At 42.1% G+C, this 25,575-nt stretch overlaps 1 protein-coding gene across 1 annotated transcript in view; it reads left to right on the top strand.

The window, feature by feature from the left end:
- Window positions 1–1,343: 1,343 nt before the first annotated feature.
- Window positions 1,344–25,575, top strand: part of CDH23 (cadherin related 23) — a 655,943-nt gene continuing 631,711 nt past the window's right edge. Inside the window, exons 1-2 of the mRNA XM_060241177.1 lie at window positions 1,344–1,412; window positions 16,700–16,777. Coding sequence (XP_060097160.1) covers window positions 1,346–1,412; window positions 16,700–16,777 — 145 coding nt within the window. The 5' untranslated portion in view covers window positions 1,344–1,345. The remainder of the gene's footprint in view (window positions 1,413–16,699; window positions 16,778–25,575) is intronic.

The raw sequence follows: 25,575 nt of genomic DNA, 5'->3' as shown, positions 1-25,575 counted from the left end.
CTATTGGGTATCTTTTAATTGCCTTGTTTTCTTTCTCTTTTTGGTTAGCCAACTCAGGGAGGTTAAATAAATAAATGCTCATTTAGGTAATCCTGCAAAATATGTTGTCAACACACCATGGTCAGGAGTATCTAAGACTATCTGGTAGAATCAATAAAGTGCAACTGCACCCCTCCATCTCTAGATGGAGATAGCTCACAAATACAGACATTTATTTCCAATTCTGTGCTTAGGCTGAAAGCCAAACTGGTTGAATTGTTGAGCAGCTGTGAATAATAAATAGTTTAATTAAAATTGCACCACTTCAGACCTCTTAAATATTTGCTACCAAACCTTCCACATTTTGCAGTCAGGCACATTTTGCAGTATGAAAGCTTATCAATGCATACCAGACTGATCTTCAGGCAACTAATTTATCTGTTTATTTTTATAGATCTTTAGCAGTTACCTTGTAGATTGGTGCCAATGTTTCTTTAGTTTACTGGTGTCCAGATCTAAATTCAATTAGATTTTCTGTTTCCTTTCAGCAACAAAAAGTCTTCTTACTTTTAGTATCAAGAGGCTAATACAGCTTATGTGAACTCAGGTTGGTTTGTGATAAAATTGAGCCTGGTAGTTCATTTCAAAGGTTGCATCCTTCCTCCTTTCTCTTTTGAGCCCAGGCTGAAGACTTCCTAGTTTGAAACATGCTGCAGTTTGAACTGGGATACTTAAACAACTGCAGTTTGTTTCCTACTTATAAGCCAACACTCTAATCTAACACAGGTTTGCATGCAAAAAGCAAACTACAGTTTATTAAAACACCCCAGTTTGAAGATTGCAACCAAGTCTCCTGCCTTTCAAAGAAAGAGTCAGTTCTGCTTCTGCATGTGAAGGGGTGAGTTTCTCAGGCTCATTCTTGTCACAAACAAATTGGAGTTTGTATGATGTCTGAATGCAGCCAGTGCTTTCCATGCAGCAGCAAGAAGCAAGCAGGACTGGGTGAAAAGACTGAGCAGTGCTATGTTAATAAGAAGTATGTGTGCACACATTTGTAGGGCAACTAATGATGGGAGGTTGTAAGACCAATTCTTGGCATTACACATAATTTGGATACTTTATGTTGAATGTAATAAAAAGTGAGGAACCATTTGTCCTAAATAAATGGCTTTCCTTATTAATCTACCATTTAATGTACTTTTATTTTTGAACAGATTTTTGAACAACATTTTTCTGCTTTAACGCATTCTGGGGTATAATCCTAGGTTTCACTTGATGGCATGAGTGCCATCCGAGAAGGCAAATCCTCTGCTAAATACAGAATAGTTGAAATGATAAGAATCTCTTTTCTCCTTTTTCAGGAACCATGAAGTATCATCTTTCTGCCAGGAACTTTTTCTTTGCCACCTTGTTCTTGGAGTCCGTCTGTTTAGGTAAGTACAAATCTCTCCTGTTTCATTGCTGAACTACCATTCTTTCTCCCCTCACTTCATCATTGACTGGTACCCAAAGAAGCATTTGCGTAATCCCTGGCATCTCTTACTGAAATCTGAGGTTATTTTGCTGTGACAGCTGTTCCAGAATTTTCAAGAATTAGTTATGTCAATTTATTTTCAGCATCTTTGCTTGTACACTATCATTTACACTACCATTCTCTTCTGTTGGTGAGGGAGGAAGGCAATTATTTTTAGCTGATTTTCCCCCTTCCTTCCATTGCAGACCCCATTCTATTTTTGAGGGTTCCTTTACCCTCAGAGTGTCAATTTTGAGGGTACTAGTAGGCTGCAGTTCACCCTTATTATATAAAAACTAACAGATGCAAGACAGTGACCAGTTAATGTTTATCTGGAAAACAACCAGCTAAAGACACATTCAGTATAATTATCAGAGAATTCACTAATCTCTGGACTATTGGGTACGTACATTCCTGGTTAATACCCCATGTCCTTCTTGTGTCTGTCACTGATCCCTCAAAAGCACTCTCCTTGCTAAAGTTGGACTCTCTCTCTCTTTGCATTTTTTTAAAAAAGCCTATAATAAAACTATTGTTTAAAGTTTCAAATGTAATTTTTTAGGCACGTGTATATGATGTGCACATTTCCCACCAAATGGGTTATATATAGTAATTTTATTCCATCTTTGAAATACTGTGGTAATTACCCATGAGCTGGAGTTTGCCTTCTTCATTAGTGTGTATAAGATGGTTGTGATCGATTTTATTGTTGGGAAACAGCATAGACCCACGGCAGCTCTGTGCAACTAAATCCTGCACCATCATCTTTCATTCTGTTGTGGGTTTTTTACCCCAAAGTAAGAAAATGTGTGCTTGGATAATCCAAACCTTGGATTTTTCTGGAGGCAAACTAAAATCTACATACCATATACTAATGTTTTCAAAATGTTTCCCCCAATTTCAACAATTGCCTATTACTACAAAAGGGATTTCTGAGTGAAGCAGATTGTTTGGATCCATTACAGTCTGGTTTGGGGTCTGGTTATGGGACTGAATAGCCTTTGTGTGGGATGACATGAGCCAGGAGATTGAAAGAGGAATGCAACCATGTTCATTGGAGACTGTCCATCAGTTGATTGGCCATTATGTTAGCTCTTTCATATTAGATGGAGGGAAGTTGTCCTTAGAAACAGGCAGGAGGCAAAAAGCACTCAAGAGGAAGGAAAAATTTATGTAGAGGATCCAACTTCTAACATAACTAACATAAGATAATTGTTGAGATCTTTCAGCTATGGGACTCCTTAAGCGCAAGATGTTGTTCCAGCACCTGTCCAGCTTTATCCACAGTAATTCTAATCCATGAGATCAGAATTGGAAAGTACGACTTGGGAAGCAGTAAACAGGCACTTATCTTGAGTAAGAGTCATGTTAAGAATGCAGCCTGTTCTTGGCAGTAGAGCTGTGCCAGCTCCTCCATTCACCATGACAAATGCCAGCTTATTATTGGTAGGAATACATGGTGTTGGAAGGGAAGCCCTAAAGGACAGTCCTCCCTCATGTGCTCTCTGCTCTCCCCTGCCATTGTCCATCACACACCACATCCCTGTAATCGTGCTGTAAATGTCTTTTCTCCATCCATACAGGGGAATAATTCATTTAAGATTCAGTTCAGGAATGGCCATGGGAAAATTCCTTGTTGACAAGTGACAAGAAGGTCTTAATTGAGTAGACACAAAGATAGTGTCTTTCTTGACAAAGGTTAATGCCACAAGGGCCCTTCAGTTTGTTATCCTTTTTTTATTCATCTTGAAGGGCTGCACACAAAGACCAAACTTCTGCCCTAAGGGAGTATGTGTAAAATCTTATTCTGTTAAGGGTAGTTTTGTCTGATATGTATGTACTTTGATGCTTCTGAAGCCTGGATACAGTTGTGGCTAACAGGCAGATGGGTAATGACTGCTGGTTTTCCTGGAATGGGAAATGTACGCATAGCTAGAGTGGTAGCAAGCAAAGCAGGGACACAAACAGGTTTGTCAGGAAGAGCTCTTATTTTCACCAGAAGAAGCTGGAGCAAGCCTGTGTGTAGAAGCACTGGAACCTCACATGAGGGAGATTAGCGTTCAGTTGCAGGGGAACCTCGTAGGGTTTTCAAAGCAAGAGACATTCAGAGATGGTTTACCACTGCCTGCTTCTACATAACAACTCTGGTGCTCCTTTGTGGTCTCTCATCTAGGTACTAACCAGGGCTGAGCCTGCTTAGCTGCCAAGATCAGATGTGATCAGGCTAGCCTGAGCCACCCAGGTCAGGGCTAACAATGCATATGTATGAATCATGTTGATATTAGTTGCATTATCCTGCATTGTGCAGGGGGTTGGGCTAGTCACTTCCAACTTACGATTCTACGATTTCTGTGATTCTTGTTAACACATTAACAGTGCAATCTTATGCAGTGTTATTGCAATCTAACCTAACTGACAGCAGGGAACTTAGACTGGAGTAACTCTGCATAGGATTGCACTGTTTGGCATTTAAATAAATACCATTTGACATTACTTTTTTTGTGGTGGTGGTTCAGAACCCACCATAAGGATGCTTTTCACATGAGGGAAGGTTCCTGTGAAATTATCCCTCAGTGGCAACTTTAACACCCACCACATTCTGGAGAATATGAATCTTCTATGAGACAGTCAAATGTGGGGTTCTTTTTTTTTGCAAGATAATTTTAGGGAGGAAATGATGAATTCTAAAACTACCCTGTATTGCATTACCCACTTTTGCATGGATCATTTTTCATTTTTAATCAGCTACATTTGTTGTGTTCTGTAGAAAATAATATGACATGCTGAACAAGGTCTCTCCCCTGATTAAGCACAATTGGTGCTTCCAAATTGAGTATATGACAGGCAAGGGTCAATACTGTAACTGGTTGTGTTGTCATATACACACGGATACAAGGAGTCTGTAAACTTTAGGACTGTAGTCCTTTCTCTCTCTCTCTCTCCCCCTCCCCCTCTCCCCTGCCCCCCCAGGTAAGCAGCTACAGCTCCACAAATGTGGTCTGTTCTTCTAAGCCACATATGTTCATTATGCTAGGTTTTTCAGGTGATTAGGAAAAAAACCATGCATTTGTGGCTTTTCCTGCCATAGTGCTTGAGTGAGGTGCGGTCTGGTGGAAAGTGAACCCCCTGGATGTCTTTAAATGATGTAGGCACAGGGGTCTTGCTTGGCTTAGTGGTTGCAGGAAGCAAATGAAGGAGGGGCTGTGGCTCAGAAGGTCCCATGTTCTGCCACAGCATCTCCAGTTAAAGGATCAGTTATGTGAAAAGACAAGGACCTGAGACACTGCAGCACCGCTGCCAGTCAGAGTAGACAATATTGACTTTGATAGCCAAATGGTCTAACTCAGGATGTAGCTTCATGATATTTAGTGTGTCAAAACACCAAATTTTACTATGGTCTATCCCTGACACCGTCCAGTCATGGTTTCTATCCATGTTTGCTTTTCTAATCTCTTGTATAAGAGAAGAGCCAGAGCAATTGAGAGTGGCAATTCTTTCCCATGAGGTTTAAACAGACTTCACATTGTCATGCTGGTAGTTTTTTAATATATGCCCTGTAATAAGTAACGCTCTTGTCTCAGCTATAAAGTGTCTTCTTCAACTGGGACATTTAAAAATTCATGGCATTCTGGCAGCCAGATAAAGGAGGCTTCTTTTATATTGCTTTGTTGTTGATCCCTCTGAAATAGTAATTTGCTGAGCAGGGGGAGAAAACAAGTCATTAAAGTTAGCGACAATGTGTTGAAAAGATCAGCAGCAGATGCCAAAAACACCACCTGGCAAAAATTTTCACATGGTGGTGTTAACTGTGTAATACAAGTGAACTTCCAGGTGAGTGTGAGAATCTACATACCAAACTACAATGCTCCACTTAGGTAGCTTTTTAAAAGAATTTTCTTTTAGATAAGTGTTCAAATTTTTACCCCAGGGAACCCTTTGCTATATAAAGAAAATGGCAAAATGAAGCTCAGACGCCTTTTATCCTTTTCAAATTTAAGGAGTCTGTATCAATGAAATTGGAGCCCCATATCTGGTGTATGTGTGTTTGGTAGCTGGGATTGTAGTGGGTGACCGTTTAAGATTTTCTTGTTATTGTCACATTATTACTGCTCACTTCCAGAATCCCTCAGCTCTATCATGTATAGAGGCAATAGTGTATATAATACCTTTTACTTCCCGTGCCGTTTATACCTGGGATTCTTGCTCTGGGAGACAGGCTGTCACCACAAAAAAAAAATATTTTAAATCCTGCCCCTTTTAGGCAGAAGTCTAGTGGTGTGTGTGGCGGGGGGGAGAGAGAGAGAGAGAGAGAGAGAAAGAGAGAGAGAGAGAGAGCAGAGGGCTTTCTGACTGCCCCTATGCCATCCCTCTCTGTATCCATCTCAGCCATTCTTATACAGTGCTGAAAACTAGTCAACACCACTCCAGCAGTTTTAGCATCACGGAGGAGATTTTTCTCCAAGCAGCCAGAGATCTTGAGTAAAATAAATCTTTAATGACTTAACATAAATCCTAGAAAGCGCAGATAACGGGGAACCATTGCAAGATGCACATAGTAAAGGCAGAACACTTCAAAAAGAATCGAAAGCACATTGCTAGCTAATCCTATTACTTACAAGGAACCCTAGCCTTCTCTCCTGAGAATGGATTCAAGACAGAGCATCTTAGCACATCCAGCAAGTGGCTCTCCTTGATACTGGAATCTTGACATGGAACTCCAGTACAAGCTAACATTTTCATAGATTGCTCTGCAGCCTGGGAGTTCTCTTACTAACCCAATCAGAAATTTAAGAGTGTCAAGCTAAAAGGTGCCCTTCAAAGGTCTGGCTAACAGAGATTAAGGCACCATAGAGGGAAATTATAAATGATCCACCATGGCTGCTTTGGAAGCTTGGCCAAATGGTGAGTTGAGCCCAGGATTTATGTAGCTTTCCTTGATTATCTCATAGATCACCATATACCTGTTTTTCCTTTCCCTTGAATCAAATTGTTGCCATTAGGCAGGTAAGTCTATGTTATTCTAAGGGCACAGCTATTCTTTCATAACAGTTATTAATTTTAATACAGTGCATAATAACAGTATCTTTGAAGATGTTCAAGACCCTGTAAAATGTAGGCAGATAGTACGCCAAAGCCTGTGGGCTTCACCCTCTGATGTCTGCATGTTGAACTTGAGTCAAACATCTGCAGGGAGTGCTATGCATGTATCAGTGATTCTGCTTTTTGTAGTATTCCCTATCATGTGGAAGAGTGTGTGTAAATCCACTTGTGCACAGGACTCTTGTAAATGTCTAGCTGAACATGGGAGGCAGGCAGGGGATGCAGTCAGTGGATGCAATCCTACTCTCCTCTGTTACCTAGAAAGCTGTGGTATGGGGTACGTGGGTACCTTTTTACACATGCACATCCTAGTCCTGAATCTCTGTGTGCATGGGATTTGTGGAAATGTTCAAGAGTCACAGTGATGGTGTGGCAGCCCTGGAGTAATAATGAACCTAAAATCCAGGTGAAAAGGTGGTCCTCTTCTACTTGCAGAAGTGCACCATGGTTGTTTTTGAACATCCACATAGCCCTATAGGTTTTGTGTGAATCAAGATTTCCCCCCCCCCCCTATAGAATGAAGGTAATTTGTCCTATGGAAAACTGGCTGCCCACCAAGGCTTTAAATGAAATCCTTATTGTTCAGAGGCGTGCTTTGTATGTAATTGGCAATTTCAGAAGGCTGCTGCCCAGCAGGCTATATAGAGCTTTGGGCAGCCCATAATCATAATCAGCAGATGCTCTAAGCCAACATCTTAAAACTGAGCATACCACAAAATGTGTTCTTCTTTGGTCTTGTAAATATTACCCCATGCCATTCTCAGTTTCTAAGCTGGGAGGAAAAGAAAAAAAACACACATGTCAATGTGATGGTCTGGTTCCTTGGCAAATTGAGTTGGAATTACTAAAACGGCCATGAATTATTGTTGCAATTTCTTCAGTTCCTGAATGTAAAGAGACTTATGTTTCAGTATAGTGTAAGTAAATGTTTTAGTGGAGCCAAATTTTATGGTAACAGTCATGACATGATGTTGTTTCTTAGTACCAACCAAAATGGCACAAAATGGTGCATCAGTTTTTGAGTGCACCAGAGCTCTTCAACAGCCTCAGTGTTAAAAAGGAGGGGTGAGAAGAAGGACGCAGTTGTTACCCATCATGTGTGATCTTAAGACCTGGTCTTGTCAGCATCCTGCACTTGAGTAGGCATGCAGTTACAAAATGGTGTTGGTGCTGAGTTGCACTTCTGGCTTTTTGTGAGCAAGAAGTAACTAATGGAATCTTTACAATGGAAACACAAAGGCCAGTAATTGCCCCCCCAGTCGGAAGAACGAGACAACACAGTTATATGGATATAAAACAGGGCAACTTTATTGAACAAACAGCCTGGGGTAACCTAACAACTAACCGGACAGGCTAAGGGAAAACACCCAATCCCTTCCCTGTCCGGATGGGGCGAGCCACCCAGCCCCCAGCAGCAGCCGGTATAAAACAGCTGCTACCAGGCCGGCAGAGGCCGAGTATCCTCTCAACTGGCCATGCCGCCCACCTAGGAACGGCCCGCCAGATGAGGTGACCCTGTAGCGGGAAAGACAGCAGAGAGCCGTACAGCCCCGCTGCCATCCGCCCCCCGCTACTTCCCTTAAACCGGGAAAACCGTGGGTGCCCACCAAATGCAAACCTGACTTCAAGTCCTGCCAAATAAAGTTACCGAGATATAAATAACCCAACCTAAAAAGCAACAGTACAAGGTAGGCAAAAAACATCCCAACCTATGGCCAATTAGTTGAGATGAAAAAATTCCTACCTGGCCCCGAAAATACGGCGACCGGAGGAGCCTGTACTATTACAGGGAGGGAGGGAGGGCCAAAACGGCCAGCAGGACTGCGTGGCCTCGGGCGTGGCCGGGCTTATAAAGCCCCTCCAGACCATGCCCGATGCTTCCCCGGATGAAGAGGCCATTGCCTCGCTCCATCCGGGGAGGCAAACTCGGCCCCCGCCCTAGAGCCGCCTGAAGTCGGCGCGGGCGGGAAGGGGCCGGATAGGCTAAGTAGCTCTCTTGCACGACAGAAGATAAACAGATCCTGTGAAGGCTCAGAGCAGAGAAAGTCTTTGGTAGTCCTTGGTCAGCTGTAGCCTCATTTAATAGTTTTACCTTATTTTGTGGGGGAACCCCAAGGCTTTTTTTTTTTAGCAGGAACTCAGAGGAATGCAGTTCTAGCTGGTTTGGTGTCAGGAGTGTGGCCTACTATGCAAATGAGTTTCTGCTGTTTTTTTTCTGCAAACAAAGCCCTGGGGAACCCCATAAGCACAGTCTCTTTCCAGGCTTATTCTCCACCACGTGGCCAATTGATTCTCAGCCATTGCCTCCTAGGACCATGATGCTAAAAGCTACGTCCAACGTAAGTCCCCCTGTGGTTCTGTCTCTCCCCAAGGCTTCCTCCACAGAGAAGCCTGATGTTGGCTTTGAGGCCTCTTGGGGTGTCAGGCAACAGCTGTTTTTTTTTTTTAGCCTGTTTTACATTTTTAAATGAAAGCTGCTGGCAACCACAAGCATATTTTAAAGTCTAAGATAAATCATGAAAATATTTATGTTTAAAATTGCAGGAAGCTCTGGCTCTGTTAATATAACGATGGCCGCATTTTCTTTATGCTCTCCAGCTTGCAAAGAGCTAGTGTGGCATGGTGGTTGAAATGTCAGACTAGATCTTGGAAATTCAGGCTCACATCCCTTCTCTGTCAGGGAGGATTGCTGGGTGACTTTGGACTAGTTACACATTTTTAACCTAACCTGCCTCCAGTGTTGTTGTGAGGATAACAATGGAGATGGAAAGAATGTTGCAAACCCCTTTGGATCTCCATTGGGCAGAAAACTAGGGTATAAGAATAATAAGTACAATTGAAATAGCCCGTGTGTTCTTGTTAACCTGTTAAATCCAAGGTACTGATGGATTTCAGATTTCAGAGGGAGAACTGCCATTGTATCTGTGTTCCAGTAACCTTCTTTTAAACCTGAGCCTATTTTTTCACCTAGCATGGCTTGACTTAAGTCTACTTAACCCTTCCCATGCTTCATCAAAAAGACTGTTGTGATCATCATACAAAGGGGCTTTTCCACCATGCCCAATAGTTTCTTTCCCCTCCCATTTGCTTTGTTTGTGAGACTTAAATTATTCTATAGTTGCCTGTCAAATAATTTAAATGTCCTCCCAAGTTATTTGTAGCTCTGAGGTTCTTCTGAATATATATGATTGTTTCCCTCTAGTGTTCATTTGTGGTAACTGCACAGCTCAGTTCAGTTATAGTTCAGCCAAGAGAATAGTTCCTAAACCTGAAACCTTCATGCGGTTTATACAATTCATCCAAGGTAGTTCTTAGTAACCTTTTTGTTAATATATACAACTGTGCTGGTGCCATGCAGTTTCTTTTTTCCTGAATTGAGTGGTGCAGCCTGATTTTTCTCATGTTTAGCAAGTACTGCTGTGTTCGTTGTGCCTTATTTCCAGGTAAGCGTGAGTCGGATTGTAGCCTTAGATGCCGGAGGCGTTTATGGCATCACTTGCTTGAATATTGCTTTTGGTAAACATAGTAATCCACAATGACCATCTGTGTCTGGCTGGGTTCTCCTATTCTTACAGGAGTATCAATAATTGATAGTTCAGCTGCCAACTGTTTCTAGAACGGATCAGTTTGTCATAAGCTGCTTGGGCTCTCTAGGAAAGAGAGCCATCATAGAAACCTGAGAACAAACAACAGGAGGCAAGCACAACCAGGCTCTTAAGTGTGCAGCTAAATCTTAAAATGCTGCTCTATGAGAATCTTAACAGAGACTTGCTGCAACTAAAATGTTGTTTCTGTCCTGTAGAGATGCACAGAAACATATTTCCATTACAGAAGTGATTGGCCATGCTGATCTGTTATAGCAGCCTTCATGCTATGGGCTGCGAGTCACAGAATCCCACTTGCTGAGTTGCAGAATTCTGTAGGGCTATTATCCTCCCTTTATTGCTGTTTTTTTTTTCCAGAGGAGGGGAGGACATCTATAGAAAGCAAGGGCATGATGTCTCCAGCTTTACATTGCATGCCATGTTGAAAGGATGGTAAGGCAAAATCACTCTGCAGTGGAGAGGATTCTGTCTTAGCATAGACAGAGGCAGAGACTCTCCCTCCTTGCAAAAATGCCCCCTTGCCTTAGCTCTGTTCTCTGCATCAAGCGAGACCTGACCTGCCCATCCTTGCCAGCCCTACAGTGTTCCAAAAATGCCCTCCTCTCTCCCCCCCGCCCCCCGAGCCAGGACTGGGCCAGTTACCCTGCCCTCCTGATACCCCTGCCAAATTGTCCACCAGTGTTCCACACGAGCTTGCTGTGTGCAGCCCTCTCTCTCCCCATTTTCCTAGGTTTTCCTTTCATGTGATTGTTACTTTCTGTTGTACTTGTAGCTTAGTGAATATCATGCTGCTGCCCCTTTATGTCGGTTCATGGTTAGTCCTGGATCTGGAAAAGCTGAAGACCACTGATCAGAATTTGTGGGATTACTACAAATGTCATCTTTGGCTAATCTTGAGTGGTTGCATTGGATTGTGACCATGATTAAGTAACATGGACAAGGGGGCAGAGTTCTGTATAACTTAGGAGCCTGTATGTTTCATTTGTGTAACTGGTCATAATAAAGGTGTTATTTTCCTGACCTTATTTCTTATATCTGTTTATCTACATAATTAATTGCTTTCAGTGTATAGCTTTTTAAAAACCTGATGAAATTAGGAGCTCCTGGGTGAAGGCTTTGATTTGTCTCCCTCTTCTGCCTCTTTACAAACATGCAATGTTTTTGTCCTCACATTATTTCTCTCACATCTTGTATCAGAATACAGGGATGCACGTAACTGTTTGCCTCTGATCTATAGATCTTTTATTGCAACATCATTAGATTTTTAAAAATGAAATTCATTTTGGAAAGTTATTTCTCACTGCACAAAATATGCTAAGTGGAAAGCCTAAGTCTATTTTTAAAAGCCTAACAATAAACAAAGTAGTTGCCAAAGTGGTCAGGTGTTGGAATTATCACCAAGAAGACAGCATTCAGTGCCATTCTGAGAACTGGAGCCACTGTCTAATAAACTCACATTATGTTCTTCTCCCTTTCATTTCACTCATTCCCATTATTTTTCTAAACTTCATTTTTACAATACAATTTTCACTACCATTTTAAAGTCAACAAGGAGTGTCAACTACTTACCCTAATATGCAGAAAGGGGAAAGAAGGATCATAAACTTATTGCTAAAATAACACAAAGCTGTTGAAGTTCCATTGTCCTGGAGAGATGTGCTTCCATCTGTCTGCCTGTTTTGAGTCATGCAGAAGCATCTCTTTTATAGGACCTGCATGGGTTCCAGGACATCTCTTTCTGATGAGCTCCAGTAGGCTTTGTTTATTGATACGGTTTGTAGTTATCTACCTCTCTGCCATTACCTATCTCTTGTCTGCCATTTTATGCTTTAGAATACAGCTAATGTAAAACATTTCATAGCTAATCATCCATGGGAATAGATGTTGTGCAGGAAGATTAGTGGATGGGATGACCAACAAGGCATCCCTTTCACGCTCATGTTCTCCCTTAGAATTCTGCCACTATTTTGATGAACTGCCTATTTTAATAGATTAAGCAGGGAAAGAGGACAGAGTTGACTATTCACTTTAAAGTAGCAGTTATATCAATTTCAAGATAAGAATAATTCATATTCAGCAGTGGTTAGGTCAATTTTCCCATGCCAGCTAAGAATATGCAAACGTACCTGCTTGGATGCATATCCTGATTTTGTTATATGTCAGTTTGTTGATGGAAGTACAATGATAGCAATTTGTAACATTGCTAGGATTTCTGAAGTGGAAAAAGGAATACAGTTCATTGTAAGAAATGGGAAAGGTGAAGGGAGGAGTCCAAACAGAAATGTGAGGAGGAAGGAGATGCAGTTTTGATAAGTCTGCACCATAGTTTCCCCATATTCCATAGTCAGTGTTTGTTGCTACTCCTATGGGTAGGTAGTACTGTCTCTGATATACAGACAATACAGAATCCTGTCATATAAATTATTAATATGGGCTGCTCTTAGATGTATATTGTAGCACAAATTGGATCCCTTTTCTAACTATCACACGGGAATGCTTTCAGTAGGTATCAACCTGTGTGTGAATTATTGTCTCTGTACAAACTGATGCTGCATAACAGAAATAAATTCGCTGTGTTTGTTCCCAAGCAAAGTTGTGTTGTGCTGCACACTTTGACACTCATATTTCTTTGAAAACCTTTAGGGTCAACAAATGTCTTCAGTAGAAAAAGGAAATGGGCCCCCCTCAGTATTTCAGTTCCCAGTTAAGTTCTGCTATAAAAGAAGAATACGCTTCTTTTAATCTACCCAACAGATTCCGCATTAATTTTGAAGTATATTTCACACTATGATATTAGGCTGTTCTTATTGTATTAGTGTCAGATAAACTTCCAGGTGTTGCAGTAGTGGTTTGCATTCAGAGCTGGGCACTTGTTTTATAGGTGGGTCAGAAACAAGATGCAAAATATTTCTGACAGGCCAATTAAAACCCCAATTTCCCTTGTTTAATAATGTCTGTTGTCTGGCAGCTAGACTGGATCTCTTAATAAGTGTGAGTGCTGGCTATTGCGGCACTGGCTAGGAACCAAAGTAAACCCATCTGTCAAATGCATTAAGCTCTGCATTTATACCTTTTCAGAAACTTGCTAGATCTCTCTCTCTCTCTCAATGCCACACACTTTGCATGTTTCCACTTTTCCTCCTAATTAGTATGGCTAGTGGATAAAATATTTGCCTTTGGACTTTGTAACCCTTGGTGTCGATTCCCCCAGATTAAGTAAAACAAACAAACAACCCCTCTCCCCCACTATGTGAAGCTTCTTTTCCCATTTCAGAAACGGCTAGAGAAGGAGTCCCCAATGTGGCGCCTGTGGGTCACATGATGCTCACTGACACCTCTCCTGGCATCCACCACGTGATTTCAGAAGGGGGGGGGGGGCGGTGAGGTTCCTCCTCAGCAAGGCTTCTGATTGGCCTTTGGGTAGCTCATTGGTTGTACAGTATAAAGTAACATTTCAGTGTTGGTTTTATTCTGATTATCATTCTGATGTTATTAATTAAATTTATGAATTTCCTCATCCCAGCCGACACTAGGCTCTAGGCAATGTACAACAGCAAAAATACATATAAAATCAATAGAACCAGTTAATTAAAACAACTTGCAACCCAATAACATCCTTTTTAATGTGCTACAGTTCTGCTTTCTAGGCATTAGGAGCAGGAAATCCCCCCTTTGGGGGGCGGGATGCCAGCCTGGCAACCATCGCTGTCCTCAGGCAAAAGCCTGGTGCCACATCTTTGCTTCACACACCCTGCAGAATTGTAGAAGATCCCGCAGGGCCCTGGTATCTTCCAGCAGAGCATTCCACCTTGTTGAGGACAGCTGGATCTCCTTAGCGCCAGGGATCACCAGTAGATTTTGACCTAGTAGAGCATAATGCTCTTCCAGGGACGTAGCAGAGGAGGAGGTCCTTCTTTATTCATACTACTTTTCCCCAGTGTATTTTTAAGAAATTACTCCTCTTGTTTCCTGTATTTGGGCTTTCCCTCTCTGTTGGTTCCACTCCTACAGTGGCCATTTCATGGTTGCACTCATCACTTGGTGTCAGAATTCCAAAGATGCCCATAGGCTCAAACAAGTTCGGGACTCCTGTGCTAGAGGGACCAGGCTCACAAGTCTGTAGCAAGTATGGCTGATAAACATTTTTATTTGCTTTTTTATTAGGGCCAAGTTCTAATAAAAATCATGAGACTGTCATTATACAACCTTTCACAAATCCTATATTCCAGTTTGTCACAGCGCTCAGTATTGTATGCTTGAAAACAACAGAGTCTCATCCAAGGGTTTTGTTAGCGGTGGCTGTTGAAAAGGTGGGCATGTGCAGCTGAAATAAGTGAGCCTCATTATTTAAGGAGAAAGAAAGAAATGCTCTGATGGAATTAAGGCTGACGAGGCAAAAGGATCTGCAGCCCTAGAAACAATATGAGGTATTAATCATGGGCTAAAACAGTAATTGCCATTTCCTTTTCCCATGCATTGCCTGGCACTCCATTTAACAAAAAGAAAATAATAATTGTTTTAAAAGCCATTGTCTTTGGGAAGATATATGTATTTGCCTCCTATTATATCAGTGGCATCAGACAAAAGCAAAGTGGCTGGGGTTAGTGGCAAAGCTGGTGCTCGTGTCCTGTCTAAAAGTCAACCACAAAATGGGTGTATATTGGCAATAGCTTCGTTGTAGGGGGTAGCCATGGTTTCTCCACCTCTTAAAGAATATCTGACTAGATAGATGATTCTGTGACAGATCATACAAAAGAGAATGAACATCGTACGAATAATTATTTTTTTAATCTAAAAAAAATTAAACACAAGACAGCTACACAAATGCGTATGTTTTTGATGGAGGTCAGTTCCTCAATAAATTAGGGATAAATGTTGTATGTCATGTACTAGTTGGTACATTCCTCTGCCACTCTCTATGATCTCCTTCCACATAGCAGTCATAATTGCAATTCATGTACTGTCTTGAGGAACCATCACACTTTCTCAGTGTTGGTCCCTGAATGTTTGATCAATGAGCTAAGAAACTTTGAGGGATGATGTGTAAATTGTGTGTGCAGTGGAACAAACGAACGCACATGCAAAAAATGATCCCATGGACAGGCCCAAATATTTCTGCATCCTGAACAATATACTTCCCATCTTGATTGGAATCCCCCCTATTTTACCTCCATGCTGCAGTCCAGGCAGGGCAGTAACCAGAGAGGTGCTCGTGGATACATCATTGCCCCAGGAGCACTATCAAGGTTTTTAAACACTAGGAATTTCTGCCTCTTTTTTCTTCCTGACAAGGGGCACTTTTGCACATGCTGAATAATGCAGTTTTAATGCACTTTGGCAACAGTTTGCAAGTGGGTTTTTCCATTTCACACAGTTGCAAAGTGCATTGAAAGTGTGTTATTTAGTGTGTGTGAAAGTGCCCAGGGACCCAAAGCAGTTTACATCATTGTTTCCTTCTCCATTTTATCCCCACAGTTGTGTGAGGTTGGTTAGGCTAAGAGAGAGTGACTGGCCTAATGTTTCCCAGCTGCAGTGTGGGGATTTGAAATTTTGAACTTGGGTCTCCCAGATTTTAGTCTAACATTCTAGCCACTACACCACACTGTTTCTCAAAAATTGCAAATGATAAATTCTTCATACCTACACAGTTTCCAAGTAAACCATTTAATCTGCTTATTATGCTGTTATTCCCTTCCATCTTCAAAGAATGGGAGCTTGATCTTTGAACAGGAATGTTTAAAAAATAGCGGCTGGTGTTCTGGAAAAGTAGTTCTCCAACAGCTACCCATCTCATGGGTTTTTCCAGGTCACTACCATTCTTATTATGTTTAAGTCATCCTGAAAGGGAGTGGGGGAGCTTCTATGAGTCCATTTGGTAACTTATTGGAGTAGTTTGCTTAATGGTTTCTTATTAGTGGGCAAAGTCTTCTTAATTTGGAAATAACTTCTTATTTGAAGTATGTGGTTTTTATGTTAATAATTCAGGGGCACTAAGGTATTCTCATGAGCAACAGGGTTATAGAAGTTTATGCAACTTTTGAGGAAATCACTGGGTCCCCCATCTACCCCAGTTTGTTTCTTTGAAAAGTAGTAGTGTTACTAGTGTAGATGACTGGGGAGGGCAATGGCAAACCACCTGTAAAAGTCTGCCATGAAAATGTCCTGATGTGATGTCACCTCATGGGTTAGTAATGATTCGGTGCTTGCATAGGTGCTTGTGACTTTAGCTTTAATCTTTAGTGCTGCTAGTAAGCCATGTTGTCCATGGCTTTGGATTAATTTTGCATTTCAATATTGAGCCAATTTGCTATGTCTGAGTTAAAGGGATAAGCACGTTTCAGTAGTTCTGTAGGGGCTAGCTGCTGTGGGTAATGCATAGAACTCCCTCTTTACCTGTTGCATTCTCAGCTGTTTGCTCTGGTCTGTGGTCTAATAAAATGTCAATTGTCTTAATATAAATACAACCTTATAAATAAAGCTTCTCCCTCTTCTAACTTTCTAGGACTGAGCAATCGATTGCCGTACTTCATAAATTATTTCTTCGACACATACCTGTTGATCAATGAAGATACTCCAGTGGGTAAGTACACTGAGCTTGTGTTTAATGAGTAAAATGGCACTTTTGCAGCCAGCTGTCTTTGGGGAAATGGAGAGTCAGAATTGCAATTCAGCAAGCTAATTTTAAAGGAGTTGCTTATAAAAGGGAAACGGGTTTCCTCCTAGAGCATTAAAATTTTTGCTGTCTTTAGTTGCTTGCAGAAGGCTGATAAATATTCTGTTGATGAGGCTGGTCGGTTCCAGGTTAAGATCTGATTAAAAGGGAATAATTGGATGCCTTTTGAACAGGGCAGTAATATTCTATTGAAAATTAGTCCCATGTTTTACAAATTGTGAACACTTTCTGGCAGAAATGAATAGTGCTTACAACTACACTGTCTGGCCTGCTGCCCTTACTAATCATCAAAGGAAACTGATACTATCTCAAAAAACTGCTTAAACACTGATGAGGGGCAGACCATTACATAATTTGATATTACTTTAATAACATTATTAATACAGGAGAAAAACTTATCTCCTATTTTAATCCCTGTCCTTAAAATGGGGGAAAGCTCCCTTACTGCTCTATGCCCTCAAATCATGATATGATCTTATATAACTCTACTGTAGTATCTTGAATCCATCCCTGAATTCAGGGAATTGCATCTAGATCCTATTGAGATAATCACCTGTTCTTCATGTTTTATGAGCTGCAAGTTGGCAGCTGGGCAGAAAAGTAATGAAACTGAGGTTGCCTCTATATTGCTAGCTCTACCCCATATGCATTTACCAGGTTCTCAAAATCTACGTTTGAGTTTGAAGGTAGGCTCTTATTATGGCAGTGTAATCCTCAACCAGGGATTGAGATTCTTGTTGAGATCTTTTGAGTTCCTCAGAACTGTTCTTTGGGCTTCATGTTCCAAAATAAAATTAGGAAAGAGAGATGCTGGGACACAATATAAACTCCTTGTGTAGTCTGTGTTGTTCTTAGATGTTAGATACTTGGGGGTGCTTAAAACATTAGCACTCATTGGTCTTAAAGATGCATTATTTGTTTTTCTCCCATGGGATCAAGGGAACTGGGCAAAGGAAGCTCTGACTCTTTCCTTCCTTCCCCAGGGAACCAGGAGGTGGAGGAGCCTCAGCCAATAGAAGGAAGAGAGGTTTGGCTCAGTAGTTATGCTGTGCAATTGCAAGAGCCTGGCAAAGCAAGCTATTCCTCCTCCCTTCCTCCCCAAGGGAGGAGCCTCAGCCAATGGAAAAAATAGAGGTTTTGCTCTGTAGCTCCTGTGCAATTGAGCAAGCCTTGCAAAATAAGTTGTTATGCAGAAGGAAGCAAAATATAGGTAGAAGGAAGTAGATGACAACCAATTGCTTGGGGGCTTGAGCTCTCCGGGGGCTTGATTCAGCCCCCAAACTGAAACCCCTGCCCTAAACCATACTTTGGAACAGGGGTGGCCAAACTTGTATAATGTAAGAGCCACATAGAATAAACATCAGATGTTGGAAGGATGGAGGAAGACAGACAGACAGACGGATGGAGATGTGGAAAGAAAGCAACTTCATCTTTAAATGCATTCTCCAAGCTGCTGACTGGCTTGGCTTGGATAAGTGATTTAAAGAGAGAAGTGCCATTTCCAAGCCAGCCAATGGGGTGCTGGAGGCTTTGAGAGTCACAGAATATGTATGAAAGAGCCACATGTGGTTCCCTTGCCACAGTTTGGCCACCTCTGTTTTAGAATGTCTTCAACTTCAGCTGAAATTCCATCTCAGCCTTGGTGTTCACTGTGCCACTGATAGTCTCAGATCTCAGTCAAAAGAGAATATTTTTCTGTGAAGCCAAGAAAGACTGCAAATCAATTTGCACAATAACCATTTTGCATAAGCTATTGTAATAATATTATTAAATGTTTTACATATGCATAATGTATAGAGTTTCTCACTTCATTCATGTCCGCCTTCCAGTTATTAAGTTTGTTTCCACTGATTAATCTTCCATATGGTTATCTGCTTCTCATTTCTCTGAGAAGAGCAATAAAATGTTTCGGGGACTTATTTTATTTTGAATAAGAAATAACTGGAGACTTGTGACACTTTTAGAGTGTTAAGAGGCATAGCGATAGGAGTGGTCAAGTACAGACTATCCCTGGGACTACTGAAAAGCCAAAGCTTGCCCCCAGGCAGCTGTAGCATCAGCAGGCACTCAGTATCACATACTTGCTGGCAGCCATCACTGCTTGAGTCCACTAATGCTGGGCTACCTCTGTGGATCCTGGGGCTGCCTGGAGAAGCAGTGAGCTTAGGGGAAGCCCAGCCAGGCCCAAGAGGGAGTCCGTGGCCCTGCTGACAATGACAAGATGGGACTGGGAGAGAAGGCGGCATCTAGGAAGACAAAGGAGATGGCTTCAGTGGTAGCACCACTTGCAAGTGTGACATGCAATTCAGTGCCTTGCTGGAGGGAAGAGGGAAGAAGTGGTGATGGTGAGGGTAGACAGGAGATAGTGAGATAGGCGGGCAGGTGCGCATGCACACACATGCCTATTGTTGCTTCTTGGCTGCAGCTGAATCACTACAGAGCCTCTGAGATTTGGCGTGGGCTTCTCAGTCAGACTTTGTAGAAAATTGGGAGCACTGATCAAACTTGCTTCTCCAGGCCTCAGATGTGGAGCACATCACTGTATCAAGAAGTTCTCATGTATGCAGTTGTGGAATGTGTGTGGCCTGGGGTTGCCAGGTGTCTTCTGATTGCCAGAGGAGGGATTTGGGGGTATTCCAGGGGTGAGCAGGAACACTGACGATGCACTGATTTTTATTTATTTATTTATTTACTTTAGATTTATATCCTGCCCTCTCTGCTGCAAGACATGTAACTTCTGGAAGTGAGGTGATATCAGGCGACAGTCTACTTTTGGGCAAAATTCTATGGTAAAAACAGCTATGAATCTTAGACTTTTGTCCAAAATTTACAGCATCATCTGTGACATAGTAAATGCAATGTCATCATTTCTGGAAGTGATGTCAGTGACTCACTGGTGACATGCTGAGATGGCTGTTTGGGGGTGGTGTTTCCCCTGCTGGCCAGCTGGCTGGCAGTGGTTCAGAGCCCACAAGATCGGGGGATCTCCTGCCCCCATTTGGGGACTGGCAAGACTAGCTGTGACCATTCAGCTCTATCCTGGGGACGAGAATAGGTGGTGGCGGCAACAAGGGGGAAGGGGGAGCTCTCCAACTTACATGCTGTCCTAAAAGCCATTAATAACTTCTGTGTTTTCCTATGAAGAAAGGTTAAAATGCTTGGGGCTCTTTAGCTTGGAAAACGTCGACTGCAGGATGACTTGATAGAGGTTTACAAGATTATGCATGGGATAGAGAAGGTAGAGAAAGAAGCACTTTTCCCCCTTTCTCACAATGCAAGAACTCGTGGGCATTCAATGAAATTGCTGAACAGTCGGGTTAGAACTGATACAAGGAAGTACTTCTTCACCTAAAGAGTGATTAACATGTGGAATTCACTGCCACAGGAGGTGGTGGTGGCTGCAAGCATAGACAGCTTCAAGAGGGGAATGGATAAGCATATGGAGCAGAAGTCCATCAGTGGCTTTTAGCCACAGCGTATTGATGGAACTCTGTCTGGGGCAGTGATGCTCTGTATTCTGGTGCTTGGGAGGGGCATAATGGAAGGACTTCTAGTCCCACTGGTGGACCTCTAGATGGCACTTGGTTGTTTTTTGGCCTCTGTGTGACACAGAGTGTTGGACTGGATGGATCATTGGCTTGATCCAACATGGCTTCTCTTATGTTCTTATGTTTTTACTTGCACAAAAACAAGCTAGCATCAGAACAAGGGCTACAAACCTATAATAAACATACCAGTTTAAAAGGTTTCTAGCTGGTAGCCATGTCTTCTTTCTGATTGTGGCTTGATTTTCAAAAAAAGAACCCCAACTTCTTCTCCCCTCTGTCAACTGAGCATTTAGTGGGTTATCTGGAAGAAAGCTACACACACAACTTTTGCTTATCCAGCTTCCCTGCAATCTGGCTGAGATTCTGCAGCCCTCTCTCCTCCCCTCTGCTGTCCCTCATTCTTTTACTCCCCCCACTGACAAAAAAAAAAGATGTAGAACAAAAAGTGGAGGGAGGGAAGGCAACATGGTATAGCCCAATCTCATCAGATCTTGGAAGCTAAGCAGTGTCTGTTAGGGTTGCCAAGTCCAATTCAAGAAATATCTGGGGACTTGGGTGGAGCCATGAGATTTTGGGGGTGGAGCCAGGAGCAAGGGTGTGACAAGCATGATTGAACTCCAAAGGGAGTTCTGGCAGTCACAATAAAAGGTACCGCACATCTTTTAAGTGCCTTCCCTCAATTTGGAAATAATGAAGGATGGAGCACCTTCTTCTGAGGCTCATAGAACTGGACCCCCTGGTCCAATCTTTTTGAAACTTGGAGGGTGTTTTGAGGAGAGGCACTAGATGTTATGCTGAAAATTTGATATATTTACCTCACAAAACAGCCCCATAAAGCCCCAGATACACATGGATCAATTCTCCATTATACCCTATGGGAATCTGTCTCCATAGAGTATAATAAAGTGCCCAGCAGACATTTCCCTCAACCCCCTAATAACCCTGAAGCGGGGGGAGGGCCTCAAAACTGGGGAATCCCCTGCCCCCACCTGGGGATTGGCAACCTTATCTTCTTCAGAGTATCTAAAGCCTCTCTCTGGCAGGCGTGTGCATGCACAGAACTCATATGTGACTGCCTAGATGACCGCTCAATGAACAACAGTTACAGGCAAGTGTGACCATGTTTTGGAAGAAGTGGCCGAATGGAGTCTTGTTGAGCTAAGAAAGCTACATAAAAATTAAAGTGATGAAATGAAAACCTGTAGCTGCTTTTTTTCTTTATGCCACCTTGCACAAATAAATGCATTCTCCCAAATCAGGCTGTCTGAGCTCCTTGAGAGTTGGCTGAGAATAGGGGACAGCATGTGTGTATGTGTAATTGTGCCCTTGGAGAAAATTTCGGGTTTGACTGACAGATGTAGTATTTATTTATTTATTTAGCCAGCGATCAGTTTTAGTAAATGCAGAAATCGATTTGGGCCTTTCTTGGCTTTTTCCCAGGCTCTCAGTCCATTAAACTTGTGCTCTTCAATCAGGGTCTGTGGATGGCTTGTAATGCTGTTTGAATTGATTGTAAGCCCCATGTGTGCAAAAGCACAGAGTCTAAGCATGATGGGCCTCTCTCCCTCTTCAGGATAATAGCTGTGATCTTATCAGAGCCCCAAATGCAGAAGCCTTTGCCCTCTTGCATGTGTCTCCTCTCCTCTGTGTTTGTAGCACACCATTATCAATTCATGCCTCATCCTTGTGAAGGTAGATAGATAGATAGATGGATGAATGTTCTTTCTGTGAAGATTAGAAAAATTCTGAGGCATTTTCCAGATTGCTTTAATGTTCCATTTTCATCCCCTGATGTTACTATTTTTTCTTCTGTCCAGAGAACTTTGTTAACATCCCTGTGCTGTCCCAGTCTTCTTTTGTCCCCTCCCCCCATTCTTTCCTAAACTTGTGTTTCCTGTCCCCCTTTTTCACCATTGGGGAATTAATTTGCAAAATAGATCCTTGCTTGGAATCTGACAATTTTTTCTGCCTCATGGATTGCCACCCAAAACGCACCCAGGAAGGGCAGGTCTGGGCAGCAAATTTAATTTTTTTTTCATGCCAGTGCTGAAATATTTCAGGGCTGGAGGGTGCCTGTGCTGAAACAGTCAGTCCTGTTGGGAGGCCTGATACCAGCAGCCATCATTGCTCATTTAGTTTCTCTGCTACCCTGTCTATCGTATGCAGGCATTGGTGGGAACAAATTTCCTGGTATTCAGTGGGACTATCTCATGTCAAAAGCCCAGAGCCCTTGGCCCACATGGAAGCATGAAAGAACATTGTTTGGCCAAAGACCTGTCCAGAGGGCTGGGTGTTTGTGTGCCTAAACACAGAGCTTCTCTTGGGAGATCAGTCACCATTCCACACGAAGTTGGCAGCTTGGCACAGCAAAGCAAGGAGGGGGTTTTCTTGGAGCCTCTCCCCCAAGAAAAGGCACAGGTGCTAAAGACCAGAGCATGCTAATCCTGGAAGCATCCCTCTCTACTCATGCTTACTTGAGTGTAAGCCCCACTGAGTTTGTAGAGTAAGCCCACCTCAGCTCTGACTTGGACAATTTTGTTGTAGAGTATGGGTGTGTGTGAGGAACTGGTCAGGGTCAGCTTGGGAGGGTCGCCACTATGAACTTTTCCATCACCTTCCCTCAGTACCTCAGCACCCACACAGAAATCCTGTCAGAACTCTAAAAATAGGCACCAAACGTTTTTAAAATTCAAAACCAAAAGAACGTTATTGGTTCACAAAAGGTAAGAAAGAGGGATAAAATAATATTATTTAGTTGTTATCAAAACAAATCAGTTGGCAGACAGGAAATCAAAATAAACAACCTCTAAACTCCAGAAATTTATCAGGCTGAGATAGTTTTAAAATATAAACTATAAACAAGCAGGGTTTTTATAAATACAAGAATTTATTTGTAAGAATTTATTGATAAATACAAGAATTTATAAGTAGGCAGTGCCTACTTGGCACTAGGAACACTAGGCAGAGTTGGAATAGCCCTAAGCCCAGGCTTCTTTAAATCATAAAAATAGTGCCAAACACACTAAGGACTTCTGGCTTGCGCCAGATCAATATTCCCTCAGACTCACACACTAGCATTCAGGATTCACACCTTCTGAGTGCTACCTCCAGCCCCTCACTCCTGTGTGACCCACCCAGCTAGATTCCTAGTCTGAATCTTGGAATTCCCTTCTAGCCACCAAAATCCAGCCCTCCTTTCTGAGTGTTTGAGTATTCTCTGTTTACTAGGAGTCTGCCCTGTTGTGGTGACAGATCCTCTGAGAGAGTGCCTGGTTTTGACCCCCGCCCCTTCTGACTACAAACTCTCTCACAAACAGAAGCTTATTTCAGTTCTGTCTCTTCAAGGAACTCAGCCCCACTGGCTGTTCTCAGCTCCTTGTCCAGTTACTTCACACCACAATTGATCAGTCTAAGTACACAATCTTCACTCCTAACTGTTCAGTACTCAAGCTCCAACTGAACTCAATCTAAAACCCTGAGGCATTTTACTTCCTTGCAAGTGTCTGTCAATTTGCTACATTTCCGTTACCATAGCTGCAACCCAACCAATTGTTGCAAGGTTGTTCCCAGCTTCCAGGCTAATTTGCCTGAGTCCGTCATAGGGTGTTAAAAATTATTCACTCCAGGTATGAAATATGCTAGGTACACCACTGAAGCTGTATACCTGATGCACATTAAGTAAAGGAATTAAGAAAAAAAAATGGAGAGGACAATCAGAGAGATGGCTCAAATGTGGGGGGAAAGACAACCAATAAGAGGTGAAACACATAAACCAAGACTGACCCTCTATTATAGTGTGATGGGTAGGGAATGTACTTTAATGTGCAGGCTGCTGAAATGCTGCAGTGTTTTATCACACGCACAAAATAAAACTGAAAAAATCCTTGGAAAATCCATCTCCAGTGTAATTGTGAACAGATGGAACCATCATGGAAAAAAAAATAGTGAACTGATCACATTGATAGTGCAATAATCGGAACCTCCTGGCACTCATGAAAGCTCAAAAGACGTCTGCAGTCTGGAAAATGCCTGATTTCTGGTTAGTAGAAATGGGTTTCTGTAGTCCCGTCAGAAATGTTTGCTTTCACGAAACTGGGTCTTGTACATTACAAATGGTTTTATTTTACTATGATATATGACCTTCCCTTTCGTCAGGGCTCCAGATATGAAAAAAAATCCATAAAACTAAATCAATACAGTGGATCTTTTAAAATGTCTTATGGACAAGGTCAGATATTGAGTGGCTGCATTTCTACAATGAAAGGGGCTAGGCGCAACAAACCTTTTCAGAAATGACATGTTCTACTTTGGAAAGCCTTTCTTTGCATAGTGCTGTCAAGAAAAACTAGGCAGCTGTGACTCCTCCTACCTGCCCTCTTTCCAGTTCTGTTTTGCTCCTTCATTACCGGCAGTGCCAAGAATGACTTGTTGTCCCTCTCATTAGTAGACTTAAATGACTACTTCTCATCTGGCTGCTAAACTGTAATCCAGAAGGCATGATAACTTGGCGGCAAGCTGGACAATACTGAACCTCTTATCCCACCATTTTAGATACTTTTTAAAAACGTTTAAAATCACTGCAAGGTCCTGATGCTGTCAGGGACTAAGGCACAGGGGGATAAGGGTCTCTTATACCCCCCCCCCACACACACACACACTGTTTTCAAGAGTTTCATCTTTTTGCTGGTCACTGCTCAGGAATGTTTTCCTGATTCTATAAGCATGGAGTATTTGCCTGAGATATTCATGTATCTGGGGTTGCATGTGTGCTAGACAATTAGGGGACAGGTTCTGCTTGTAGACTGTGGAAGAAAAGCAGATAGGTAGGGAATGGAAGCTGAAATGTGGTTTCCTCCCCTATATAAGGCAATTGTTTGTTATTTTAAATGAACAGAATCTGTTTGCCCACCTCTGCTTTTGAAAGTCCAAAAGATGACTATGTAAGTGTGTTTTTGTGACCTTTAAATCTTTATTCAGTCTCTTCATTATTTGATTAATGATGCGGGTAAAGTCAAAATAAGCATGGGTAGATAAATATTGTATTTCTATTCATTCAGATTAGTGTGCTAAAAGCAAATACAAAGTTGTGTTATATTTTAATGAACAGTAATTTAATGGTAATTTACATCCTCTTGGAATATGTTCTGTCTGCTTAAA

This window comes from Heteronotia binoei, chromosome 6 (assembly GCF_032191835.1).
Source record: "Heteronotia binoei isolate CCM8104 ecotype False Entrance Well chromosome 6, APGP_CSIRO_Hbin_v1, whole genome shotgun sequence".
Classification (NCBI taxonomy): Eukaryota; Metazoa; Chordata; class Lepidosauria; order Squamata; family Gekkonidae; genus Heteronotia; species Heteronotia binoei.
This window is presented reverse-complemented; position numbering and strand designations above follow the sequence as displayed.